We start from the raw sequence: 25960 nt of genomic DNA, 5'->3' as shown, positions 1-25960 counted from the left end.
TGTGTCCCCTTTCCCTTTCCCCCTCCACCTATGCATATCCTCATTTTAGATTTATTCCCAATGTACAAGCTTTTAGGGGTTGCAAGCTCAGTGTTAAAGTAGAAGAAAAATTCATTCCAATTTTGAAATTAAAAAGCCTGGATCAGTAAGCCTCATCCAGAAAAACATCTCCTTGGCTTTTGATAATGGAGTGATTAACAGCCCTCAGAACTTTGTCAGCTCAGTCAGCTCCTGTCCACCCACTCTAGTAAAATAATAAATAAATAGATAGATAGACTGAAGGCACACTTCCCAACCTACCTTGTCTCCCACCTAAGAGACAGAGATACATCCATCTGGTGCTTTAACTACAGTTGATCTCCCCAACTTGAGGATATATTAAAAGTATAAATAGGTCACAGAGGCACCAAAATGTAAAACATAAAAAAATATCACAGACCCAAACACTCCATGTTCAATTTTTCCCACAAATACCATGTGTGTTGTGTAGATGCTCATCTGGATAAAAGCCAATCATGGCGAAATAGAGACAAAAAGCTAATGAAAATGTTGATAGATGTTGATAGATACATATTGAATAAACAGTTTTTGTAACTGGACAATGTACAAACATAAATTGGAAATAAATGTTATATTCACCATTCTCAGCCAGTATTTCAGGGGCAACATATGTTGGAGTTCCACATACAGTGAATATTGGTTTTGTCACTTGTTTTGCAAGGCCAAAATCTGCTAGTTTCAATGTAGTGGTTTTATCTGGATTACGTTGAACCTGTGCAGGGAAAAAAAACTAGATCAGGTTATGCCTTCAAGATTTAAACGTCAACAGCTTAACCTTAATAAATGCAAGTGAAAGGACTAAAAACTAAAAGACAAGTGAAATAAAAAATATTAAAAATAAGATTATTATTTCTTTCTAGTCCTGATGTTCAGACTAATAAAGTCATATATGTGATGTCATGGAGCCATTTAAAGTTGATGTGTCATGGACTTCTACTTGTTGCATTAAATACTAATTCCCCTTGTACTTGTAATCACTGACATCCACAATTTCCACACAAGCATGCACAATTCTAAAAGTAAGTAAAGTGGAGGGCCCAATTCCCTACATTGTGGAAAAAATCATATCATTCAAAATGAATTCATACCGCAGAGTAGCATCTTAGAAAAATTATTGGAGTAATGATTACAACTCATGGTGAACATCTGTCTGGGTTCTCTGAAGAGTAGTTTTAGTCACCACAAAAATACTGAAGAACCATTGGTTATTATACTTATATGTATACACAATTGCTATATAAAGTGTAACTTGTAATGTTTGTATCCTAGGACATTCACGGGATGTCAGCTATGATGTTCCTTATTGTTAGAGAGGGTGATTTGATCAACATACAAAGTGTAACTTGTATGCAAGTCTCTCATACTGGGCAAGTCACATAATTCTAGTCTATATAAGGTATATTATCCCCATCTCTAGGCCTCAAATTGCATGGTAGGTTTATAAACATGGGCATAGGTAAAGTTGGTTAGCAAGTAATTCAATTGTAGGATAGCAAAGAAATGACTGCAAGCTTGGTAACCAGCCTCTGCTGTATCTCTTTGCGACACAAGATGGCAATGCTACATTAATATTTCAGAAAATCCGTGCATTAGGAACAAGAGGTCTCACTGAACATTGTCAGACTAATGTAAATTAAGGGAACAGAACAAAAACAAGTTCTTATCACTACTGTTCTTCTCACTACATTACTTTTAGCAGCAAGATGCTATTGGAATCTGATATAGTAGCAGCATTTATTTCCAAAAAAGTAGATATCATTGTTTTCAGGGCTCTTTTTCTGCATTCACTCTGAGAAAATCATCCATCTATTTGCATATTAATCTATATATGTATTTTGTGAATGGAGATTAATGCTCCAGTCAAAAAGAAATAGCCAAAATATACCAATGTTATTGAATTCAAAAGAAACATTTGTGGTTCTACAAAATGTTTTTTTAATCAAAAACAAAAAACATGCATATTTTCATATCTTGAAAAGCCAGGTGTTCTTCTGTAATTATGTTTTATGGTATTTTTTTCTTCTCTGTTCTTCATTTCAATCTGTACATAATTTAATCATCAATACATGGAATTTTACATAAACCAAAACAGCAATTTCACTTTATGAACAGATGCCAGTGCATTTTCCAACACTTACCAGAAGATTTTCAGGCTTGAGATCTCTATGCACGATGTTCTTGTTGTGAATATAAACCAAAGCTTCGCACAGATCAGTTATCATGAGAGCAGCATCACATTCTGTGAATTTCACACTCTCTATAATGGCATCAAACAAGTCCCCACCAGGAACATATTCCAAGACCAGATAAATTTCTGCATCCGTTTCAAATACTTCAATCAAGCTGACTATGTTAGGGTGAGAAAGACTCTTGATAATCAAGATTTCATTGTCTAGCATATCTTCCTTTCCTTTCAGCTTGGATTTATCTATTATTTTCATAGCATAGTTCTGATTAGTGTTGCGGTGGTGACATTCCATCACAACAGCAAAGTTGCCATCTCCAATGGTTCTGCCAATTTTATAGCACTTCTCCACATCTGCTCTGCTACAGACATTATGTTTCAGTTTTGTGTCGCTGGCTCTGCGTGACCTATTTCCCTCTTTGTTAAATTTAGGCTCTTCCTCCTTTTCATGCTTAATCACTTCATTCTCACCATGAGCCACTTTCTCTTGTCCTCCTCCAAGAGTTTTCTCTTTTGATTTTTGCAATTCTTCCCTCTTTCCCTGAACAGCTGATTGTTTCTCCCCATCTATTTGAGATCCCTTGATCAACCAACAGCTTTGATGCGTTCTAGAACATTTTCTGTGTTCTTTTTTTAATTCATAGGCATCTCCAACTACGGTGCGCTGACTTTCAATAGGCTTCATTATCATTACTAAGTCTTCATTACGATGGTCATGACTTTCCAGGGTTTGCTCTCTGTCAAGACTCCTTTTCTGCTTGTCACTGTTTTTACTGACATGGCTTTGTGAAGCTGCCCAGGTACTCTGACAACCAACATCATGCCAAGTAATTTCAGTTTCTTCCACTGAGTTTTCTGACAGTCTCCTGCAGTTTCTCAGCTTTGATGGCCTTTCTACATTGTACCTCTGGCAGGCTCTGATGTTCAAATCTCTACTCTCAAAGGGAATATCAACTTGTCTTTCCTTCTGTAGTTTTTGCCTGAGCTGACCCTCTCTTTGGCACTTCTCACATCTGACAATCATTTCTGGACTTATTTCAGCTTCACTTTCAGGACATTTCTCTTGACTGAAACGTCTTTCAACTTCTCTGCCTTTTCTAGAACATTTCACTTCTTGCTCTCCATTCCAATTCTCTCTGATCCACTTCTTTTTGTTTTTCACCTTCTCCTCTTGTCTGACCTTGATTTCAGCTTTCCCCTCATGCCTGTTAATTCGTTTAGGAGATACAGCATCCATGCAGGTCTTGGAAACTACAGGCTCAATGTTTTTTTCTACTTTAGAAGCCTTTTCACACAGCCTGTTCTTTTGTTTTTGAGGTTGCTCCCAGTTCTGTGTAGTTTCCGTAACAGGAGCATAAGGGTTCTGAGGAAAAAGTTCTTCCATTGCCACTTCAAGGTTTTTCAGGGTTAGCTGTTCTTTTCCCATAGCAATAAATGCATCACCTTCTCTAAAGAAATCAGAAACGCTTTGGATTTCCCTTCCCTTCAAATTGTATAGTTTCCGCACACGGTCATTCTTCCAACGTGGAAATCCCAGGGCTTCTGAGATGTCAGCAACCAGTTGCTCAAATGTCTGCACAGAACGCCGATTTAGTAGCAAAGTTATCTTCCTGACTGTGTGCCCACAGGGTTTCACTACAGTCACAATCCTTGGTTTTACTGGGCTGTTTTCAGAATGAATCGTGTGGAAACCAGTCCGGGAATTTATAAATGGGGAAATGAAACAATTGCTACCAAAGAAGGGCTTTCCAAAACTTCCACGGCCAATTGGAGGACAAGTTCCTTGTAATCTTCTCTCAGTTATACCTGAACTTATACAATTCAAAGTATGACCAAAATATCCTCGAGGTTCTGCAAACAAAGAGAAAAAAAGAAAGAAAAGAGACTGTTACTATTTCCTACCATGAATTAATATGGAAACTTTTTTTCAGTTTAAATGGTGTAGTGAGTACACTCATACACCTTAAACTACTGAGCTAGTATTTGTCAACTGATCGCTAACAACATATATTTAACATGCTCCTTCAAGTACTCAGAAATACATGTTGGTGTCATTTGAAAGAAACATTTTCTGATAAGAAATGGCACTGCCATGTTTGCTACTTGCCATAAAAAGGCCTTGGGGCATTTGGATGTCACAGATACAGAGGATGCAAAATAACTATTAGAAAAGCAATAATGTGGTGTTAAACTCTATTTCCAGATGGCTCTGTCAGGCTAGGCTGATAGCTGATCCTTCAGTTGTGTTCATTAAACAATATCACCCTATAGGGACACAAAAATAAACTACTAAAAGGACAGCATTTTCTGAAAAAGATTTCAGCCAACAAAGGGCTAATCTTAGGTCTTTTCAGGTTAATACAAAGAGGCAAGAGATCTGGCAAAAGAGAGCTTTGATTATTATCTGTTAGTGTCTCTTAGCACCGCTTTCACATTGAGGAGAGTTCCTTTAAAAGATAGTGGGGCAGAGGAAAGGGTAGATGGATGTTGTTGTTGCTGCTGCTGCTGATGTGTACCTTGAAGTCATCTTATGGGGACACCAAGGTGAAACAATCACAGGGGTTTCTTAGTCAGATTTGCTGGGGGAAGGGGGTGCCATTGCTTTCTTGTGAAGCTAAAATGTGTGTGACTTATCCAAAATCATGGCCAAGCAAGGTTTCATATTCTGGTCTCCAGAGTCGAAGTCCGACGGTCAAACTACTATACCTAGCTGGCTCTTGTGTGCCTAGATGTATGACACTTAGGCCCCTTCCACACAGTTGTATAAAATTCACATTGAACTGGATTACATGGCAGTGTGGACTCAGATAATCCAGTTCAAAGCAGATATTGTAGATTATCTGTCTTGATATTCTGGGTTATGTGGCTGGGTGGAAGAGTCCTGAGGCTGGACCTACAAGGCCTTATATTCCAGGATCAGATCGCAGATTATCATTTTATCCCAGATTATCTGGCAGTGTAGACTTATATAGTCCACTTCAAATCAGATAATCTGGAAGCAGATCCTGAGATATAGGACAGTATAGATCCAGCCTAAGGAAACTGGCAAATAGTCATGTAGTTCTCATAACACACCGTAACCTTTTGGACGAACATCAGTCATATGCCTTCAGTGCTTTGTTCCCTGGATATTGTCAGAATCATATTGGCACACCTTTTATTAAAAATTGAACAGTGCTCTTGAAATCTTAACATGCTATCAGGGATCCTTTCCAGTGAGGAGGAATGGCCAAGGAATCTGGTATGAATTGCAACTATTGAACCATTCACATTATTTAGGGACTTTTTCCCCCTGTGGTATATTTTGGAATTGTTTTTTTAAAAAAACATTTAAATATTGTTGCTAATCCTGGGAATTGGCACTGCACGCTCTCGGAAAAGAGACACATTATCTATTTTGTTTTGTTTTTAATGAGAACTACAGCAACAAATACAGTGACTAACAGCAACACTCTTTTAAGGCCTACATTGTTTGAGAAGGACTTTTGAAGCACTGGGAGTTGCGAACCTAACTAATTTTTAAATATAACAAAAAGATTTTCTCATGAGAAAACTTTGTTTCAATCAAAATAGTTTATTATACGGGTCCAAGACCATGACACAAAGCACCTCACGAGCTAAATAGTACCCTCAGAGCAACAACAAAGATGCTAAACAAAAACATATAAGAAAAAAGTGGGCAAACAGATCATTCTTACTTAAGCTGACACAGGGCAATGTTTCATTGATGAGGATGCTTCCTCCACATGAGCCCCTTACTTCGAAAGCTACTTTTTATCCTCAAAGCTAAGCTAGTAAAGATCTGGTAAAATAGGGCAAAGAGCAGTTAAGGTTTCAGGCGTGACAACCTTCTTCAAATGAACAAGGGAATATCTACAGACATTACAGTACATACATACTTTGGACTTATTTAAAGCAAACTGGGTCCTGCTATTTCTTGGCACTGTAGAATTCTGAAATACACTATCCCTTGAAGGAAGAACTTTGATTTCACCTTTTGTTAAATTACCATTGAGCAATTCAGCTAGGGTTAGAGACGCATTTTCTTCCCCTGTAAAGGACTGGACTGTAAAAAATGACAAAAAAATGGACATTTGGGCGGGGGAAGGACACAAAACCTGAAGTAGCGAGAAGCCAAGGTCTGATTTTGAGAAACAGTATTCTCCAATTATATTCTCAATATTCATGGGAGGGCTCGGCATGTATTTAAAAGGCAAATCACCATTCCCAGAGATTTGCAGGACAAGTAGTTCATCCGAGTTTTCCCTAGAAAAGGTGTGGGTTGTGGGAGGATTAAAAAGTTTGCTTTTCACTATGTTAAATAATGTTGTTTTCTGCACATTACACTGCTTTTCCCGGACCATTATATTCTTTTGTGTGATTTTGTCCTCAGTGACTTTGTTCTTATGTACCTTCAAGTCAACTCCAAACAGGTTAAAGCCACTACCTCATTCCAGCTACAACAGCTTCAAAACTCAGAACTCATACGTTTGCTTTCCTAGCTTTTCCTTGCGATTCCTATCCCTGTTCTACAAGTTCTCAGATGACAGGAGCCCATCTATTCTGCCTTATAATCCAGTTTTAGAATGTACTGGACAGGATGATATGGCAGTGTAAAATCATATAATCCAGTTCAAGGCAGTTCATTCTGTATTATATGAGACTATACTGGCCTTACTGAAGTTCCACTGAATATCATTTCAGGCTGGGTCTCTACTGCACTATATCCCTGGATCCAATCCCAGATTATTTGCTTTGAACTGGATTATTTAAGGGCCCATCCAGACAGGTGCTTAATCCAGAGTGAAGAAATGAGATTAAAGCTCCCGGTACCTTAAGAAGACTCCTTAGATTGAGCCATTAATCTCGGGAAATGGTCTCACGGCATCCAAAAAGGTTTGGAAAGTGTGGATTGAAGGGAACTGCAACAGAACATCCTCCAGAAGTTTTCTCTTAATTTTTTCCCTTATTGACTCCGGGATACACTGCACCTCATACACACAGATATAATAAAGTGCATACAAGCAGATTTCCTACCATCATCTCTCCTCACCCTCCTGGTGTTTTTAAGTTTGCCCTCTTGAACTGCACTTCCCTTTGGGTTCACTTGCCTGCCATGTTGGTGCCCACTGTGTAAATTTAAACAGTTTAATTTCAGAAATATGAGAACAAAGAAATGGTTGGAGACAGATGTCATGGAAATTGCTTCTCACAATCCAGCACACATTTTTGGTGTACATCATCTAGCCATCCCCTCCACCCCATTTTATCCCAATTTAAAAGGGGCCTGAGTCTACACCACCAAATAATCTGTCATGAGCAGATAATCTGGGATCAGATCTTGGAATATTGGGCAGTGTAGATCCAACCTTTAAGTCAGTTAATTTGATAGTACATTACTTGAGTCTATACTGATAGGCGATGTAAATGGGGCTTAGATCTCATTCAACATCATAGCTGAGGGGTGACTTGGGCCCTGCTCTACCTAGTCCAACACTTCCTAGCCCAAATCATACACATCTTGGTCCAACACTCAAACTACTATATCTCACATCTTATATACAAAAGAAATGCATTCTTCCAAGAAAGTGAAAATTTTGAAAACAGCATTAGCTTCTAGAGAGTTAAACTCTTTAAAAATAGAAACCAGCTTGTTTCATGATTTCAGGGATTTCTGTAAAACTGTAGCTGCAGGTTTCCTGAATATAAAGATATGAAACCTATGCCATTTTTTCTGTAACAATACATATAGAAGTGATAAAACCATTGTCTTTCCACAACAAAACTTCAGTGCTGAAACACAAATGTAGTTTTACACCTGTTTCATTTACACAACTATAAATAAATATATATTATAAATCCAACAGTAGGTCGTATGTTCTAGCAGCATTCATTCTTTGATAAAAGAGATTTCAGTTTAATGGGACAGACATAGGTTTAAGAAATCCTGTTCTCCTCAAAGAATCTTAGATACTTTGACATATAGCTTTACCTCTGTTCTTTAGAGCATGCATTTATTTTTTTATTTTTTTTAAAAAAATCTGATTTATAAAAACTAATATTGTATTAATCTATATGCTGAAATCAGGTATTGCTCCTATATAGTCAAAAAGGTTATCAGGGATAATGGATTCATTCTATGCTAGATGGAGATCTACTGTCCATGAATTTAGGAGGACAGTTTGGGGAGTCCTAGATTCAACCCTGAGCCTGGATGCCAAGGTTTCTGAGGAATCCTGAGAAAAATTATACATTTAAAGTCAGGACAGCAACTTTGCCATCAGATCTGGCATATCTTTCATCCAAACATATTTAGATTGCTGTGCATACTAAATGGGTCAGCCTTTGAAGATTATTTGGGAAAAGTCCTGCTGTAGCTTCTAAGCACTGTGTTTACACATTTCTACTGGCTGCCAGCTTTTTCCAGGCACAATTCAAAGGCACAAAACCTTTTATGACTCAAGTCCAGGCTAACTGAAGAATTGTATTCTCTTATCCAAGCCTACCCAGCTCTAAGATTTCAGGAGGAGGCCCTTTTCTTATCTATCTCACCTTCACTGGCACATCTGAGGCTAGATTTACACTGCCATACAATCCAGTTTCTGAATCTAGATTATTCGCTTTGAAATGGATTATACGACAATGTATACTCATATAATCCAGTTCAAAGCAGATATTCAGAAACTGGATTATATGTCAGTGTAGATGGGGCCTATGAGAAACAGAAGAGTGAGCCTTCCCAAGATGGATCTACACTTCCATATAAAATTCAGATTATCTGCTTTGAACTGGATTATATGATAGGGTAGATCTAGCACCAGAGACAGCCCCTAAGCTCTGAAACTCCCTTCTGAAGGAGCCAAAAATTGTGTGTTTCTTGATTTTCTTCTCTAGGCAGATTTCAGGCTTTGGCGAAAGTTTTTTTTTTTAAGGAAGGGTTTCAATAGAGTGTTGCACTGTTTTTAATGGTTTTTAATGTATGTTTTACAATTATTTCTGATGACATGATTCCATTTTATGGCAAATCTGTCTATGTCTGATAGCCGTTTCTATGACTTTTTCTACAATGTAACTAAATAGTTTAATTTGTAACAGCTATGAATCACAGTTGGGGAAGACAGCATCCAAATAAAACGAATAAGCAATAAATTACATAAGAAATGCACACTGGCAGGTGAATTTAGCATTTCTTGTTTCAGTGATGTAAAGAACACTTTGTCCTCCACGTTTTCCAAAGGAGAAATATAATTGCATACAAGGAGCCTTGCTGCTCCTATATTGGACATGATTCCTCTATTTAAATGTCACATCTCAAGTTATGTCAATGGAACCAGTTTCTTTTGCCATTTCTTTCAGGACATCATGAGCATTGTGAAAGTGGCATTGTCAGATTCTCATAAGAAGTGTTGTAGCCAATAAAGCATGTTACCAGATTGTGACTCACCCAATGTTCACTAAATTAATCCATTGATTTGACAGAATGTGTCAAGTCAAGACAAAAAACCTCTTTGATCCTTCTGTATGGATAAAATAAATGGCTGTGTGGCAAAGAATAGGACGCTAGAATATGAGCGACTTTACTCAGCCTTTTTCTAGAGTACTTCAGTCATCCACAATGATCAAAATACAGACTAGGGCACATTCTATACTGTCATATAATCCAGATTATCAAAGTAGATAATCCATATTATCTGCTTTGAACTTGATTATAAGAGTCTACACCAGCGGTTCTCAACCTGGGGTCCTCAGATGTTTTTAGCCTACAACTCCCAGAAATCCAAGCCAGTTTACCAGCTGTTAGGATTTATGGGAGTTGAAGGCCAAAAACATCTGGGGACCCCAGGTTGAAAACCACTGGTCTACACTGTCATATTATCCAGTTCAAATCAGATAATCTGGATTTTATAGTGCCATGTTGGGGACCTTTCATGCAGCCATATAACCCAAAATTTCAAGGCAGACAATGCACAATATCTGCTTCGAACTTTATTATCTGAGTCCACACTGCCATACAATCCAGCTCAGTGTGGATTTTATGCAGCTGTGTGGAAGGGCCTAGGAGGGGCCTAGAAAGGGAGTCTATAGGCATAGCCCCACTGTCAAGGTCATAAATTAAGCTGACAAAGCCAGTTCATAAAGACATAAAACACAATTGGCTAAGAAAAGTATTTTAATAAAATACTGAAAGACAAACTCTTCAGATATAGAAGTGTTCCAAAAGCAGCTACCCCAGGCATTTCCTTTACCTGTTTTTGAAGCACCTGAAAGTTGAACTTGAAAGAAGGCAAAATTCTAGCATACATAAAATGTATTATTACAAAGCAAGCACACCACTGGTCTTTGAAACAGGGAAGCTTTTTACAGCAAGAGAATTTTACCTTGGCATTGTTTATATAGACCATTCGATCCCTGCTTTCAATTTACTGCAGGGCAAATGCAAAGAAGCGTTTCTATTAGAAACACCAATGCAAGTGGGGGAAAACTTTCTAAAACACTATCTTATTGTGCTGATGCCCTTTTCAAAGATCACTTCTGACAAATCAGTGCTTGAATTTGCATTACAAGTAATCCATAATTCACTAAGTCAAAAGACATCCTATTGATCAATCTATGAGCGTAATCATATGAACCTAATCATGATAAAATTACAAATGGTTTTCATTTTCTTCCCCTGCTCATCACATTGTATGAATTGAAACAGTATGAATCAAAACACTAATAAAATTAATGTTCAGAAAGGTTTAACATGACCAAAACCACCCTAAAGCATTTAGCTGCTTAAGGCAGACCAGTAATCGGTGCACATTCTCCATCCAAGGGTGCAGCGGCACTAGAGAATTAATGCAATGTGACACCACTTTAACTGTCATGGCTCAATGTTACAAAATCCTAGGATTTGTAGTTTGGTGAGACTCTTTTTGATAGAGAAGGCTAAAGACCTTGAGACATGGGGAGAGGCAGGTAAGAAATAAAATTGTTGTTGTTGTTGTTGTTGTTGTAAAACTACAACTCCCGTGATTCCAAAGCTGTGACCATCTGACAAATCACTATGTATCAGCATGAATACATGTAAACAAATAAAGAACAGGCTGACTAACATATGCATGCCTGAACACAGCACAATTCAGAGAAATCCTTTGTATGCCACAGGCCCCTGATGTAACACGTGCTGCTTTTGCAATGCACAAGTAGTCATTATCTGTAAGATGTAACTTGAATCTTCTAGAACTGTACTGACTTTGGTCTCCTGTTCCTTAAAGTAAATTATTAACAGTGGCACTTGCATGGCCAATGTACACTGTGGGCGCACAAGACTGCACAAACAGGGGGAGTGAAAAAGGTAGGACACTAAACGACAAGTGTATTGAATTAGTCAGATGGAAACAAAACGTGATCACGGGCATTCTTTTACAGCAGGTAAATTTTACATTGGCATTGTTTACATACACCTCACAAACGGAAACCTGTCTCCATACTCTGGGTTAGTAAGTGGAAATCCATATAGGCAAGGGGGCAGGGGCTAATGAATTAAGTAAAAGGTCCATTAATAAGAAGGGAAATGTGTGCCCATGTCAACTGGAGGACCCAGGTACTCTTTTACTGCTATGTAGATCAAATGCAACCTAACAATGTGACTCAAGAAGGAAATGCAATAATTTAGTATTAATTGTGCAGTGATCCTAACGATCTTCCAGACCTATCTCCTTCAATGCAAATTTATAGTTATATGTGTTTTATTCATAGATGGAACAAGGTTTCATTGCTTCAAAGAAACAAGCAAAGGAAATGTATCTACCAATCCAATACTAAAATGAACTTCTAAACAAACCATTACTAATGAAAATGTAAACATTTTTACACATAAAAGCTGTTCCTTTAAAAAAAAAAGAGTAATTTAGTATTCATCTGACTTTTACAGGATGCTCCCGTTATCCAAGCAAATTATATTTTAAAATGAGCTTATCGACATCATAATGTAACCTTCTCCTAATGTTTCAAGGCAGTTTGAGTAGGATGCTTCATTTTCTCTTCCCAATTATGCTGTGTCTGGGCGTATATGCTTTCAAGTCACCTGTCGACTACCAGTCAAAACCCATTGTGCAGCTATTCTCTAATTTCCCCCTTAACAGATGTGTCTGGTAAAAAAAGCTGGAAGGAGTAATGGGAAATCCAGAATAGCAACTATCCTTTTAAGAGAAGGGAAAAGTGGAAAATTTGGGAAACGTAAGTTACAAATTGAAGATAGTGATCACTAGCTTAGGACTGACTGACTGAAAACTAGAAACAACTACTACATCTTCAATGGTTGCTTAGAAGACAGAATTTCAGCATGTGTTGATTGTCAGACAACCAGATAATAGGCAACACCTACTGATATTCCCTCTTCTACACAATTACAAAAGGTACGGAGGCCTTCTCCAGTTTTCACTTTGGCAACTCTAGTACAGCCTACTGTATTTGCAGTTGGCATCGAATGTGATGTACAACAAAGACCTCATATGGAAGCACCCATAGCAACTTTTCCATTGCCATCCATTTTTTTGAAGGACATTAAAGAATCTTCTCTTCTGCAGGAATACCCAATCAATTTCAAACTATGAAACTGGTATTTAAAAGATTATGTTAAGATATCTGTAATGATTTGTGTTTATATTGCATAGATACTGACAACTGGGAAGCCCTGGCCTGTGAGCGCTCCAGCTGGAGGTCAGCTGTGACCAGCAGTGCTGCAGAATTTGAAGAGGCATGAATGGAGGGCGAAAGAGAGAAACATGCCAAAAGCAAGGCGCGTCAAGCCAACCCCAACCGGGACCGCCTTCCACCTGGAAACCAATGCCCTCACTGTGGGAGACGATGCAGATCAAGACTAGGGCTCCATAGTCACCTACGGACCCACCCTGGAAGATTATCCTACTCGAACAACGAGGGATCGCCTAAGTAAGGAATATTATGTATTCTCAATCTTTCATTTTTAAACGGTTTTATGTGTTATTTATTTTAAGGTATACTGAATCCTGCCTTGAGTCTTGGGGAGACAGGTAAGAAATAAAATGTATTAACAATTATCATCATCACAATCATCATGGTTGGGAAAGGATCTAGCCACTACTGTAATCACTGGCTCTGCTCTTACAAAGTGACAACTTAAAAGTGGTTTCTGATCCAAACTTATATGTAAGTGCTGAACAGAAGGCTGAAATCCAGTTACAATGCAGCCTATATTATTGCAATGCCTCAGAATGTTTAATAGTACATACAAGCGACCTGAGTGACAGGCCATTTTGAGAATGAAAGTCTTTTTTATGTGGACAGGTAATTACCTGCATTAGCATTATGATTAGACCAAATAAAATTATGCTTGCAACAGAAGGAAGTCAGGAAATGTTCCCTATTTTAATTCGCAGTGAAATAAATCAGATCTAAGGAAGATAAACAACTTTTAGACATACAAAGCTGTACATAATTTAATAAACTAATGTAAAGTGTCAGGCTATCCTTTTCTCTGAAGGCAAGGCTTGGAGTTTGTGATGGGTGTTTCTAAATTATCAGCTCATTTAATCTGTAAGAAAGCTTTCACCCGTGGAACAGACTCTTCAGTCTCCCACTGATTTAAAACAGGAGCAGGTTCCAAAGGAGTCTGTTCAATTTCCTGCAGTGTTCTGCAGCTAATTACATTTAATTTTGCTCCAGTGGCACCAGAAAGAGTTCGGGTTTTGAAGCCCATCATTTCCCATAAAGTGGAAATTAGTTTTAACAAAAAAAACCTTGGGAGGGGGAGCAAAGAACAAAAGGGCATGATTACTGTGGAAAGAATATATTCTAGCTATCACGTTAATTCCATGGTGCTTTGACAGAAAACGACTTGGGAAAATGTGTTACTCACAAGGGACTATCTACTTTCAGAGAAGCACAGTGTGTTTCTCTCTCTCTTTGGAATTACTTACATATCCTCTTAAAGTCTTAGAGAGCATTGACTGTGAAATCAACAGCTTTCATTTACAGACTAGGATTCCCTGCCGGTATATCTTTGCTCATAAATCTAAAGATTGTGTATTTACATGCAAAAGATCTTGTGTTCAATCCCTGGCATCTTCAGCTGGGCTTGGTAAGGAGTTCTACCTGCGTCTGAAGAAACAAAAGACAGCTTCTTGTCAATGTAGGCTATCCGTGGTCCCCCAAGCTAGCCCTTGTCTATACTTGCTAATTATTTTGGGGCCAGTCCAGAACAGAAATGCTCTGAATGGTCATGGAGACCACAGAATAATCATGGAGAGCCATCTACTCCACCATATAATTCAGTTTCTGAATCCATATTATCTGATTTGAACTTGATTATATGGTAGTAGGGTTGTGCACAACACCCAAAAACTGTAATGTTTTCAGCTCCCCGGTTCTCTTTTCTGGGAAATTCCCAAAATCAGGAGGGGGGAGCCATTTTCATTCCAGCAAGATTCAGTCCATTGGCACCAATGGTCAAATTTTAGAGGCTCGTTTCTCTATCATTTTTAGGCTTATCGTGAGTAACTTTATTATGATTGATGACCAGATCATAACAGGGGGACCCACGCTTATCATTAAACTTGCCTCACTTGTAGGCCACATTTATGGCTGCAAGCATGCCAAGTTTCAGAACGTTTCACCAATCCACTGATTTTGAGAAATTTTAAAAGTTTTAACCATAACATTTTTTTAAAAAAACAAGAGGGGTTCTGGGAACTGAAGTCCCAATCAGCACACACCACAAAAAGGAAGAAGAATGGAGGAGCTGCTGCTGTCAGCTCTTGCCTGATTTGTGAGGTAGAATGCCACTCAGCCCCATAGCCCCACTTAGCTGAAAGATCTGTCTGCTCGTGATCTGTTTTGGTAAAGGCTTTGGCTGTGTCCAATCAGGCCAAGACTGGTTTACATCAGAGCCAGTCTGCTGTCCATGCTCTTCCTGGAGGGCTGCTCTGTGATTCCTAATCTGAAAATGAAAGGCTAAACTGGTTCACTCTGGATTATCCCCCACTATTTCCTTGGAAACCAACAGAGCTACAGAGTTTTTTTATTTGTAAACAAATAAAGTTTATTATCATTTATTATTATTAAAGACATGAAGTCCTAGATATCATGTGGACATCCAGGAGTGATTTCTGTCCTTCAAGTTTTTGGGTTTGTATAGGTAAACCCTCAGTGTACTTCAGATGAATTTGCTATTCTTTCTAGAGATTCTGAGTTGGCCCAGGGCAGAGGGTTGCAATTGGTAAGATACATTGTTTGAAATATAACTACTGCAAGTCCTGAAAGAGCACATCTTTGCATACCCAAGATTACTTAATTATTTATTTCACAAACTTTCCTTTTTTTCTTAAGCATTTGAATATATAGACAAACAATGTGCTGATTATTTCAGAATGTGAGGAGGTCACATAAATGGATGCAGTCATGTAGACAGATCTACAACAACTTCATTTTCTATCCAATATTCTTCTGTTTGCCCTAACAAATTTCCAGCTCTTTTCTACTCTCAATTGTAAGTAAAATGTCATTCTTTGTGCAGCATTAGCAGGGCAGAGAAAACAATGTGTAGGTATATATGAAGTGCAACTACCTTATTAAAAATGTAAGCATGAAAAGCTGGGGAAAACCAAAGTAATAAAGAATTGACATCTTCAGATTTCTAGCTATACATCAGGGAGAATGTTGTCGTTCCTCAGGGCAAAATAGCAGAAAAAACAATGTTGAATAAACTTAATACCAAGCAATAATCCACTTGTTTGTTCTCACTGAACAGATTGACAGGCATAGATATATTATTCAATATAAAATTGCCCAATTGTGTTCTGTCTCCATAAGGAACTGAACTGGAGAAAACTTTTGTTTTCAGGTACTACCAGACTTTTTATCATTAATTAACCTGTTTTATGGGAGAAAGACCTGAGGCTGATGAAGAGAAAATATCTAGAAGGAAAGGTGGAAGGGGGAAACCCTGTCTTTGTACATGTCATTTATAATTTCAGTCAGTTATTAAATATACCATAATAAAGTTATTAAAAAGAGGGCAATGTCCCTCGAATTTCCTTCAGTTCTTGTCAAGAAAAGCATAATGAATGCACATATTTTAATTTTTCAAACTAATCAGGCCTCTTCTTTCTGTCTCTTTCTTCTTCTCTGCTCACTGACAGGAACTATTTCCTTGGAAACCAACAGAGCTACAGAGTTTTTTTTATTTGTAAACATTTCTCCTTGACTTGAAGCACATCTTGTTTTTTATCCTTTGATTTTATTTTTATTTATTTATTTGCTGTCAACTCCCCCCCCCCCCCCTTCATAGGAAAATAATTTTTCATAATTTTTCACATCACAATAAAACATTTGAGAAGAATCACTCATTTTTACTCAGAATATTATTCTAACAGCTGGGAATTAAAAATATAAATAAATAATGACAAAAGCCAATGTAAATGCTTTGAATATAGAACCAATTGCTGATCAGGTCAGTTAAACTAATCATTCTTCTAGTTCATTATGATTGAGACATGCATTACAGACAATATAACATGGTCAGTTCTACACAGATGCAAATCATTCATAACTCTAAACACTTTTTTTGTTTCACCAATTAGTTTCCCTGTAAAAATTTCTTAGAAGATACAAGGGGCTAAAGTCAACCCCACTCCTTTCTAAAGTAGGCCCATTGAAATGAATAGCATTTTAAAGTTACAAATATTTTGATTCAAACCTACTCATGATTTTATTATATTTCAATCCTTGACAGTTTACTGATATGAATATTTATTTTCATTTTTGTAAGTTGTCTTGAGTCACAAAGCAAGGAAAAGGAGGAATATGTACTGACTGAAAGATTTAATCTTACTTCCTATCCCTGAAACAGGAAGTAAAAGGAAATCTACCCCTAGGAAGGGAAATTCACTCTCGTAAGAGCTATCACAAGGAAAAGGTGCCTCCACTGAAGCTTTATCACTATTTCTTGTTTCCACAACCCCAAAAATTTCAAAATCCAACTGTGGTAGGGAGAGAAAGTAGGGCTGTGCAAAACTTAGTTTGTAACCCGTTTGTCCTATCTATTTTGTAAGATTCGTGCATATGAAGTGATATTAAGAAACACAAGGGGTGCCCATGCAAGAAACTTAAGATCCTAAACACTGACTTATGACTTTCAGATGAGTCATGAAAGTCTTGTCAATGGCTCCAGGTCTCCAGGAGTCCAGGGAGAAGCCCTGCTCTTACCACAAAGGGAGAGGGAATGCCTGCATGGCCAGGCTAGAAAAAAGCCCCTATGGCTGGGCCAGAGAGACAGGTAGGGACCACACACACATTGAGGCTTTAACGCAGGCAGTCCCAATATTCTGTAGTTTAGGCTGGGGCCTTTTGAATTATCTGGCCCTGCTGACCTGGAGTCAATACAGACCCTGCATTTTAAAAGTAATTTCTCCAACCTGGAGAGGGAAAACCCAAGCCCTGCTGGCCTGAAGGCACGTGCGTTTTAAAACTTGGAGAGAGAAAAGTCAGGCATTGCTGACCTGAAGGTAATGTGGAAATCTTTCTGAAATTTGGGGAGGGTGGGTGGAATGGTATGTTGTTTATGTTGTTTAAGTGAAAATAGAAATAGCTCTTGTAGATTTTTTTAAAATGTTGTTCATAAAACTTTTTTAAATTCCCCAAAATTAGTACATGCGTGAAGCATTTTGAAACTTTGGGCGGGGCGGAGGAGGGGGGCAGTGGTAAATGTGTTGTACAATTGTAGTAAGTTTCATCCCAATAGCTCTAAAAATGAGGGAGAAAGGAGCCCTGGACACACACCCCTTGTGCAATTACTTCACAAAAAAGTAAACGAAAAAATCATTATATTGTTATAGTTACAATACAAACCCCAACAATATTTTAGAAACACTTTAGAAATTATTCTCCCTCCCTCTTTATTTAGTAATGACCATTGAAACATTTTTTTTTCATTGATCACACAGGCCTAATATGAAGTCAGGGGAAATCTTCTGAATAGGAGTACAGACAGAAAAACATATGTTACAGGGAATTAACATTTCCATATGCTATCCAAAGCTAGCTAGCTAGGTAGCTGTGTGTGTGTGTGTGTGTGTGTGTGTGTGTGTGTGTGTGTGGCTGGAGTTACATTTAAAAACTATAGCTGTTCTAACTTACATACAAATCCAACTTAAGAACAAATCTACAGAATCTGTCTTGTTCATAACCCAAGTACTGTCTGTAACTCAGAGCTTAAACGCAAGAAGAAAAATGCTCTATATCAGGCATGGGCAAACTTTGGCCCTCCTGGTGTTTTGGACTTCAACTCCCACAATACCTGGCCTCAGGCCCCTTTCTTTTCCTCGTCAGCCACTTAAGAGGGAAAAGGACGGGGCCTAAGGCCAGGAATTGTGGAAGTCCAAAACACCGAGAGGGCCAAAGTTTGCCCATGCCTGCTCTATATGAACTGTTTGTTACCCCTCCAATATAGCATCAGTTGTTCAAATTGTTTATTTGTTTTGTATTTGTGTGTATTAAAATTTTAGACACCGGAAAATACTTTCATTTCATCAGGAAGGATAAAGCATTTGATCAAATATCACTGTAAGGAAGCCACTCACACCATCCATACACTCAGTCCTCCAATGTCCATGCCTCTATTTACAATATTGAAATCATATGTCAATCTGTTTATGTTACAAAACCAAGCTTTGTACATGTGTATCATATAAACAGCTATGCAAAAACTAACAACAACTGCTGGAGGACTGGGGCAGACATATAAAGAAAATTGACAGAATTGATTGAAGAGCGAACTAAAGGCAACAACTCTCAAGGCTGTAAGTGGCTAGCTTTGAGATAGCATAAAGACTTCATTTAGGTTCTCTCTCATCAGGCTCTTCTTTTTCTGTGGCTAAGTGCTTCTTTAACTTAATATTTAACACCAGCAGAACATGACATGTATGCAATCTAAGGTTCTTCTAAACGCTGATATGCATGACTGGAAAACACACATAGCTGCTGTTAGGTTTTTCACAAACTTGTTTGCTTATCTCTCAACTAACTATAGCTAATTTATTTCATATTAGAACAAATATGCTCACCTTTGAAATGACTGCAGATTCCCAAACCTGTTCTCTCATTTTGTATGACACCTTTTATTCTCATTTAAAGTCTCTGTATTTGAAATCGAGTGTACTTTCTAAAGAACTTTTTTTCATCAGAACTATAATATGCATTGGGTTTTCCCCACCTTTAAAACAATTACCAAGGAATCAATTCAGATTTCATTTCATTTCCTTAGTCATGTCTCCAGTTTTCCAAATAATAAACCACCTACTTAATTTTGCTAAACTCAACTTTGTTATCTTTTAAAACAATAAATGGACAACCTTGCTCTTCGAACCCAGAGAATCAGATTCAAATTTTCCTGCAATTTTTTTGAGAAATGTTTAAAAACTTATTTACCTTGTAGCCACCGTCCATCAAAAAATCTCAAACCATGAATATATGAACATACTAACATTATACCAACAGTTATACCATGACAACAAAGAAAATTAACTTTTTATCATAAGATTATGACCTGGTTCAGATTTCATGTTAAATATCGGGATTCTCCTACAAGTGAGCAGAATGACAAAGAGGAGGGCGAGGAATATTAAAACTGCTATTAAACTTTATACGGTTTGCATAAAAGTATGCATTTGTTTGTTTCTTTATGGCTTTTATATATCATGTTTAAGCTCACCAGGACTCCCAAAGTGATAAACCATTTAAATTATGGATAAAAAATGTAATACCAAGCACTTAAGAGAAGCTAGAGCAGTTTATAGAACCAAAGTAAATACAAAATAACATCATTTTAGCTGCCTGTTGGAAGTTCAAGAGCTTGAGGATTTACTTAGAAATATAGCTTGTCTTCAGATCTGCAAGGCATTATTTCCTTTTTTTCTCCCACTGAACCATGATTCTTCCACCATACATAGCAAAAATGTACCACAGGCCTTCCTAATTAGTCTACTGTTTTGAAGAAATACAAACTACAGGGGGGAAAACTCATTAGGAAATCATGAAGCAAATCACAACAACTGCTGCTTTTATCTATGTATAAAATGAAGCTAGATGGAGGTGGCATTAAAAAAGGTACTCTTTGCTGTTTTGCCATAGAACAACTCACATGGTACTTCCCACGCTGAAGTAAATAGTATCAAAGACTACATTCACAATTCTGCACAGAGATGAAGAAAAATAGTCTCATTTTGTTTTGATAGAAATGGCTCACATTAACTCTCACAATGAAAAATATTTTAAAATGTGGGATAGATATTATCTTCTCATGGGAATTCAAAATTCTAAGATGTCCAGGATCCTGATGCTATTATTATTTATTTATATCCTGCTTCTCTCTCCTAAATGAGACTCAGTATTGGGCATTCCTCCACAGTGCCCCCCACCCTCCAAACCAAGACCTAGGTAGACAAACAGGGTATTTCTGATTGACTGGTGGAGGGGGCGCCATTGTCCCATTCTCACATCATTATTTAGGGAAAAAGTTCCAACAGAGTTGGGCATTAGGAAGGGGTGCTGCCAAAGAATACTAGGTGTTATATTTCTGAAGAAGAAACTGGAAAAACTACCCCTAACAATTACTTGCCTAAGAAAATTAATGTGGTTGACACACACTAAGAACAGCCTGTTGTGACATAAATACCCCTATCCATAAATCCTCAATCACAAAAATATGTGCATAGCAGCATATTAAGTTCTCCATGTCGCCGTCAGCTGGTGATTTTTCTGTCAGACTGGGCAGTGAATCCTTGCCAGAGAGCTATCCAAGGTGCTGAAATTTGAGGATAGGGGTTAGCATCTGGCAGCTCTCCTTTAAGATCTGAAAATCTGGTATGGATTGGATTCCCCGACTCCACTGATAGAGCAACCACCAGCCACCATTGTTCCATATACTCAACTTTATAAATGATGGCTAAAATGCCAGAGAAATGCAGTTAAGTTTACTGGCAAAGAGATTCTTCATTTCAAGAAGTTTGAGAAACATTATCCTAGTGGATAATATTACATTGTACTAACAGTGTAAAGTACTAATAGTGTAAAGGAGAATAAGTGAGGAAATGAAGAAGAAATAACCTGCCTCAGTAAAAAAAAATAGGGCTAGTGTTTTATGGTCTGCTTTTTACAGACAACCTGGAAATATTTATGGTCTAACTGAAAAATTACTATATTCCTCCTTACAAAATACCTAACCCAAGCATTGCCAGGTACTTAAGTTATTAGTATAATAAAAGTCAAAGTCTGTGTATATGTGGGTATAATCACAAACTGAGAAAGGCTGAGAAAGGTGGTATACAAATACAGTAAATAAATAAATAAATAAATAAATAAATAAATAAATAAATAAATTTGTGGGTGATTTCCAAGACGGCTCCAATTTCCAAAGAGCCATGTGACTCCCACCAATGACAGATCTGGACCAAATGTGGCACACAGACCCTCTATGACCAACTGCAAATATTTGGGGGTTTCAGGGGACCCAAGATTATGGGAGTTGCAGTCCATCCACATTCAAAGACCACTGTGAGTCCTACCAATGATTTATCTCTAGACCAAACATGACACACAGACCCCCATGATCAACAGAAAATACTGGTGGAATTTGTGAGAATGGACCCAAGATTATGGGAGTTGCAGTCCACACACATCAAGAGACCAAGTTTGGCACACGTACCCATCATGAACAAGGGATAAAATGTCAAAAGGATAGGAGGGTCACCAATATACCTTGAATACACCAATATGCCACTAATATACCATTAATACACCACTAATGCACCTCTAATACACCAATACACCCAAAAGCACCCCCAAAACACTCCAATACACCACCCAGAGACCCGTTTGAACCCCAACAATGGACCAAAATTGGGACACAGACCCCATCCCCATGACTTACTTTGAATGCTGCCGGGCTTTGGTGGAAATTCATACACTATGTTGGGGATTGTAGTTCACCCACATTCTTATGCATTTGTGAATGGAAGCTTTCATAAAATCAAAAGCAAAGAACGACTATTTCTGATAAACAGCATTTCAGAAGACGTAACCCAGGCATTGCTGGGTATCTAAACTAGTCATAACTAATGTTAAGTGAGTGGGTGCGTAATCTCAGATGCTTCGAGCTATTGTTAGATATGAGAGGAGTTATAGGAAGTGATTTCATCATCACCATACATAACATCACCTTGTTAGAACAAATTGAGATTTTCTGGTCTGACATTCAGGTTCATCAGAAATTAGTTAGTAGTCTATTCAGTGAACTGGTTGTCATCTTATTCTCTAAAAGCAGGTAACTATCACATCTAAATACCTTGAAGGAAGTCAGTATATAAGATTTATAAATCAATAGACTTTGCTGTTAATTTCAATGAAGTCAGCTTTGATTTATGGCAATTGTATGAATGATGGATCTGGAATATCCCCTTATGTCAGGAGCCTTGCTAAAATCTTGAACACACAGGGCCCTTCCACACAGCCATATAACTCAGAATATCAAGGCAGATAGTCCACAATATCTGCTTTGAACTGTTTATCTGAGTCCACACTGTCATATAATCTACTTCAAAGTGGATTTTATACAACTGTGTGGAAGGGGCCTCGGGTAAATCAGTGAAAAGTTCCTCATGGGGGAATCTATACTGTCATTAATGTAGTTTGACACCACTTTAACTGCCCTGCCTCAATGCTATGGAATTATAGGAGTCGTAGTTTCACAGGCTCTTTAGCCTTCAAAGAGTGCCTCACCAAACAAAAACACTCAGGGCCCTTCTACACAACCATATAACCCAAAATATCAAGGCAGAAAATCCCACAATATCTGCTTTCAACTGGGATATATCCCAGTTTAAAGCAGAGAATGTGGGATTTTATTCAGCTGCATGGAAGAGGAAGAGGAAGAGGTTCCAGTATTCCATAAAATTGAGCCATGGCATTTTTAAGTGCTGTTAAACTGTAGAATTCAACACTGTGGATGTGCCCCAAAATAGAAGCAGAGCTAGAATAAAGAACTAGAATAACCTGTTATTTAATATATTGATATAGAATCATAGAATTGGAAGAAACCTCGTGGGCTATCCAGTCCAACTCCCTGCCAAGAAGCAGGAGAATCGAATTCAAAGCACCCCCAACAGATGGCCATCCAGCCTCTGTTTAAAAGCCTCCAAAGAAGGAGCCTCCACCACACTCTGGGGCAGAGAGTTCCACTGCTGAACAGGACTCACAGTTAGGAAGTTCTTCCCAATGTTCAGGGGGAATCTCCTTTCCTGTAGTTCGAAGCCACTGTTCCACGTCCTAGTCTCCAGGGCAGCAGAAACCAAGTTTGCTCCCTCCTCCCTATGATTTCCCCTCACATATTTAAACATGGCCATCATGCCTCCACTCAGCCTTCTCTTCTGCAGGCTAAACATGCCTGGCTCTTTAAGCCGCTCCTCATAGGACTTGTTCTCCAGACCCTTGTTCATTTTAGTCACCCTCTTTCTCTGAACACATTTAAATTGTGGTGCCCAGAGCGGGACACAGTAAGCCATGGTTTTTATGATTTATTATTGATTTTAATGGCCCTCATCATATCTCCTCTTAGCCATTTCTTCTGCAGGCTAAACATGCCTGGATCTTTAAGCCACTCCTCATAGGGCTTGTTCTCCAGACCCTTGATCATTTTAGACGCCCTCTTTCTCTGGACACATTCCAGCTTGTCAACATCTCCCTTTAAATTGTGGTGCCCAGAACTGGACACAGTACATTGTAGTTTTTATGATTTATTACTGATTTTAATGGCCCTCATCGTATCTCCTCTCAGCCATTTCTTCTGCAGCCTAAACATCTCCCTTTAAATTATGGTGCCCAGAATTGGACACAGTATGTTATGGTTTTTATTATTTATTATTGATTTTAATAAATAATATATATTGAATGTTTATGTGTATTGTGCCATTGAATTATTGCCAATTCGGAAGCAGCTTTGAGTCCCCCCTGGGGTTGAGATAGAGCAGGGTAAACATACAGTAAGTAAATAAATAAATAGAACTGATAATAAATAAATAAATAAATAACATATAAATAATAATAAATATAATAATAATAAATATTATAATATTATAATTAATAATATAAATATTAATATAAATAAATAATAAATAAATAAATAGGATAGGATAGGATAGGATAGGATAGGAAGATAGATAGATAGATAGATAGAATCATAGAATCAAAGAGTTGGAAGAGACCTCATGGCCATCCAGTGCAACCCCCTGCCAAGAAGCAGGAATATTGTTTTCAAATCACCCCTGACAGATGGCCATCCAGCCTCTGTTTAAAAGCTTCCAAAGAAGGAGCCTCCACCACACTCCAGGGCTGAGAGTTCCACTGCTGAACAGCTCTCACAGATAGATAGATAGATAGATAGATAGATAGATAGATAGATAGATAGATAGATAGAATCAAAGAGTTGGAAGAGACCTCATGGGCCATCCAGTCCAACCCCCTGCCAAGAAGCAGGAATATTGCATTCAAATCACCCCCAACAGATGGCCATCCAGAGCCTCCACCACACTCCGGGCAGAGAGTTCCACTGCTGAACGGCTCTCACAGATAGATAGATAGATAGATAGATAGATAGATAGATAGAGATGCTTTTGAAGAGAGTTTTGGGAGTTGCAGATAACAAAGACTACTTCTTCCAAGCAGAGGAAATCTCTCCCCCAAAAAAGTTAGACCACTTCAGTCTATGTCACCATCTCTGCGATGGAAAATCCCATTGAGTGAGTGAGTGGGCGTCAGTCCTCCCAAGTCACCCCACAAAAGGCGAGAGTTGGGTCTTCTGAATAATAAGGAGTGACAGGGAAGGGGAGGGGATGCTGAGGAGGAGGAAGAGTTGCCTAGGCATCTGGCTCGTCCATCGTAGGCGGGAGAGGGATTCACTCCGCCACGTTTTCCTTGGGCACGTTTTCCCCCCTCAGATCTCCCTTCGGCAAGAAGGAATGAGAGCAGACAGCAGCCTGGATTTGAAATTGGGGGAAGAGGGAGGCGGGGATCCACGCAGAGGGAGAGATGAGAAGAAGGGAAGGGGAAGAGCTGGTCTCATCCGAGGAGAAGGCAGCGGGGTCTCGGCTGTCCTGCTGGCAGAGGCGAAGGGTCCAGCCAGGAGCGCGCGCATGCGCGCTCCTGGCTGGACCCTTCGCCTCTGCCAGCAGGACAGCCGAGACCCCGCTGCCTTCTCCTGAGACCATACCAATCAAAACAGAGGGGGGAAATATGAAAAGTCCCACACTTACCTGGTTGGTGGGAATGAGGGCAGCTGCAGGTTCCCCCCGGCAAAGGAGGCGGTGGCGCAGCGGCAGGCATGATATCGCCTCTGCGCTTTCTCCTCACTGACTGACTGACCGACCTCCTCGAGTTCTCTGGCGACTGTGGCGCTCGGCGGAGCGAGGCAGCGGAGAAGCCACGCCCCCTCCTCCAAAAGAGCCTCCTCTGGCCCCTCCTCTTTCCTCAACTCCAAAACAAAAAAGGCGCCAAAGCGGCGCTCGGGTCTCTTCGCCTGTTGCTGAGGGAGAGCCGCCTCACGCGCGTCTTTCCCGCCCTTTTCTTTCTCCTCACACCAACCTAACAGCATCTATTATCATCCTGCGTGTTAAACCAGGAAATCGCAATTGGATGGCCCCT

The 25960-nt window shown here is 38.8% G+C and overlaps 1 protein-coding gene across 1 annotated transcript in view; it reads right to left on the bottom strand.

Annotated features, from left to right (window-relative positions):
• Positions 1-25710, bottom strand: part of DCLK3 (doublecortin like kinase 3) — a 30836-nt gene extending 5126 nt beyond the window's left edge. Inside the window, exons 1-3 of the mRNA XM_060781674.2 lie at positions 25573-25710; positions 2199-4096; positions 640-772 (exon numbers count right to left, since the gene is read on the bottom strand). Of these exons, the coding sequence (XP_060637657.2) occupies positions 640-772; positions 2199-4096; positions 25573-25642 (2101 nt within the window). The 5' untranslated portion in view covers positions 25643-25710. The remainder of the gene's footprint in view (positions 1-639; positions 773-2198; positions 4097-25572) is intronic.
• Positions 25711-25960: the final 250 nt, after the last annotated feature.

This window comes from Anolis sagrei, chromosome 6 (assembly GCF_037176765.1).
Source record: "Anolis sagrei isolate rAnoSag1 chromosome 6, rAnoSag1.mat, whole genome shotgun sequence".
NCBI classification, from domain to species: domain Eukaryota; kingdom Metazoa; phylum Chordata; class Lepidosauria; order Squamata; family Dactyloidae; genus Anolis; species Anolis sagrei.
The sequence above is the reverse complement of the archived record's forward strand: the minus strand, read 5'-3'. Positions and strand labels throughout refer to the sequence as shown.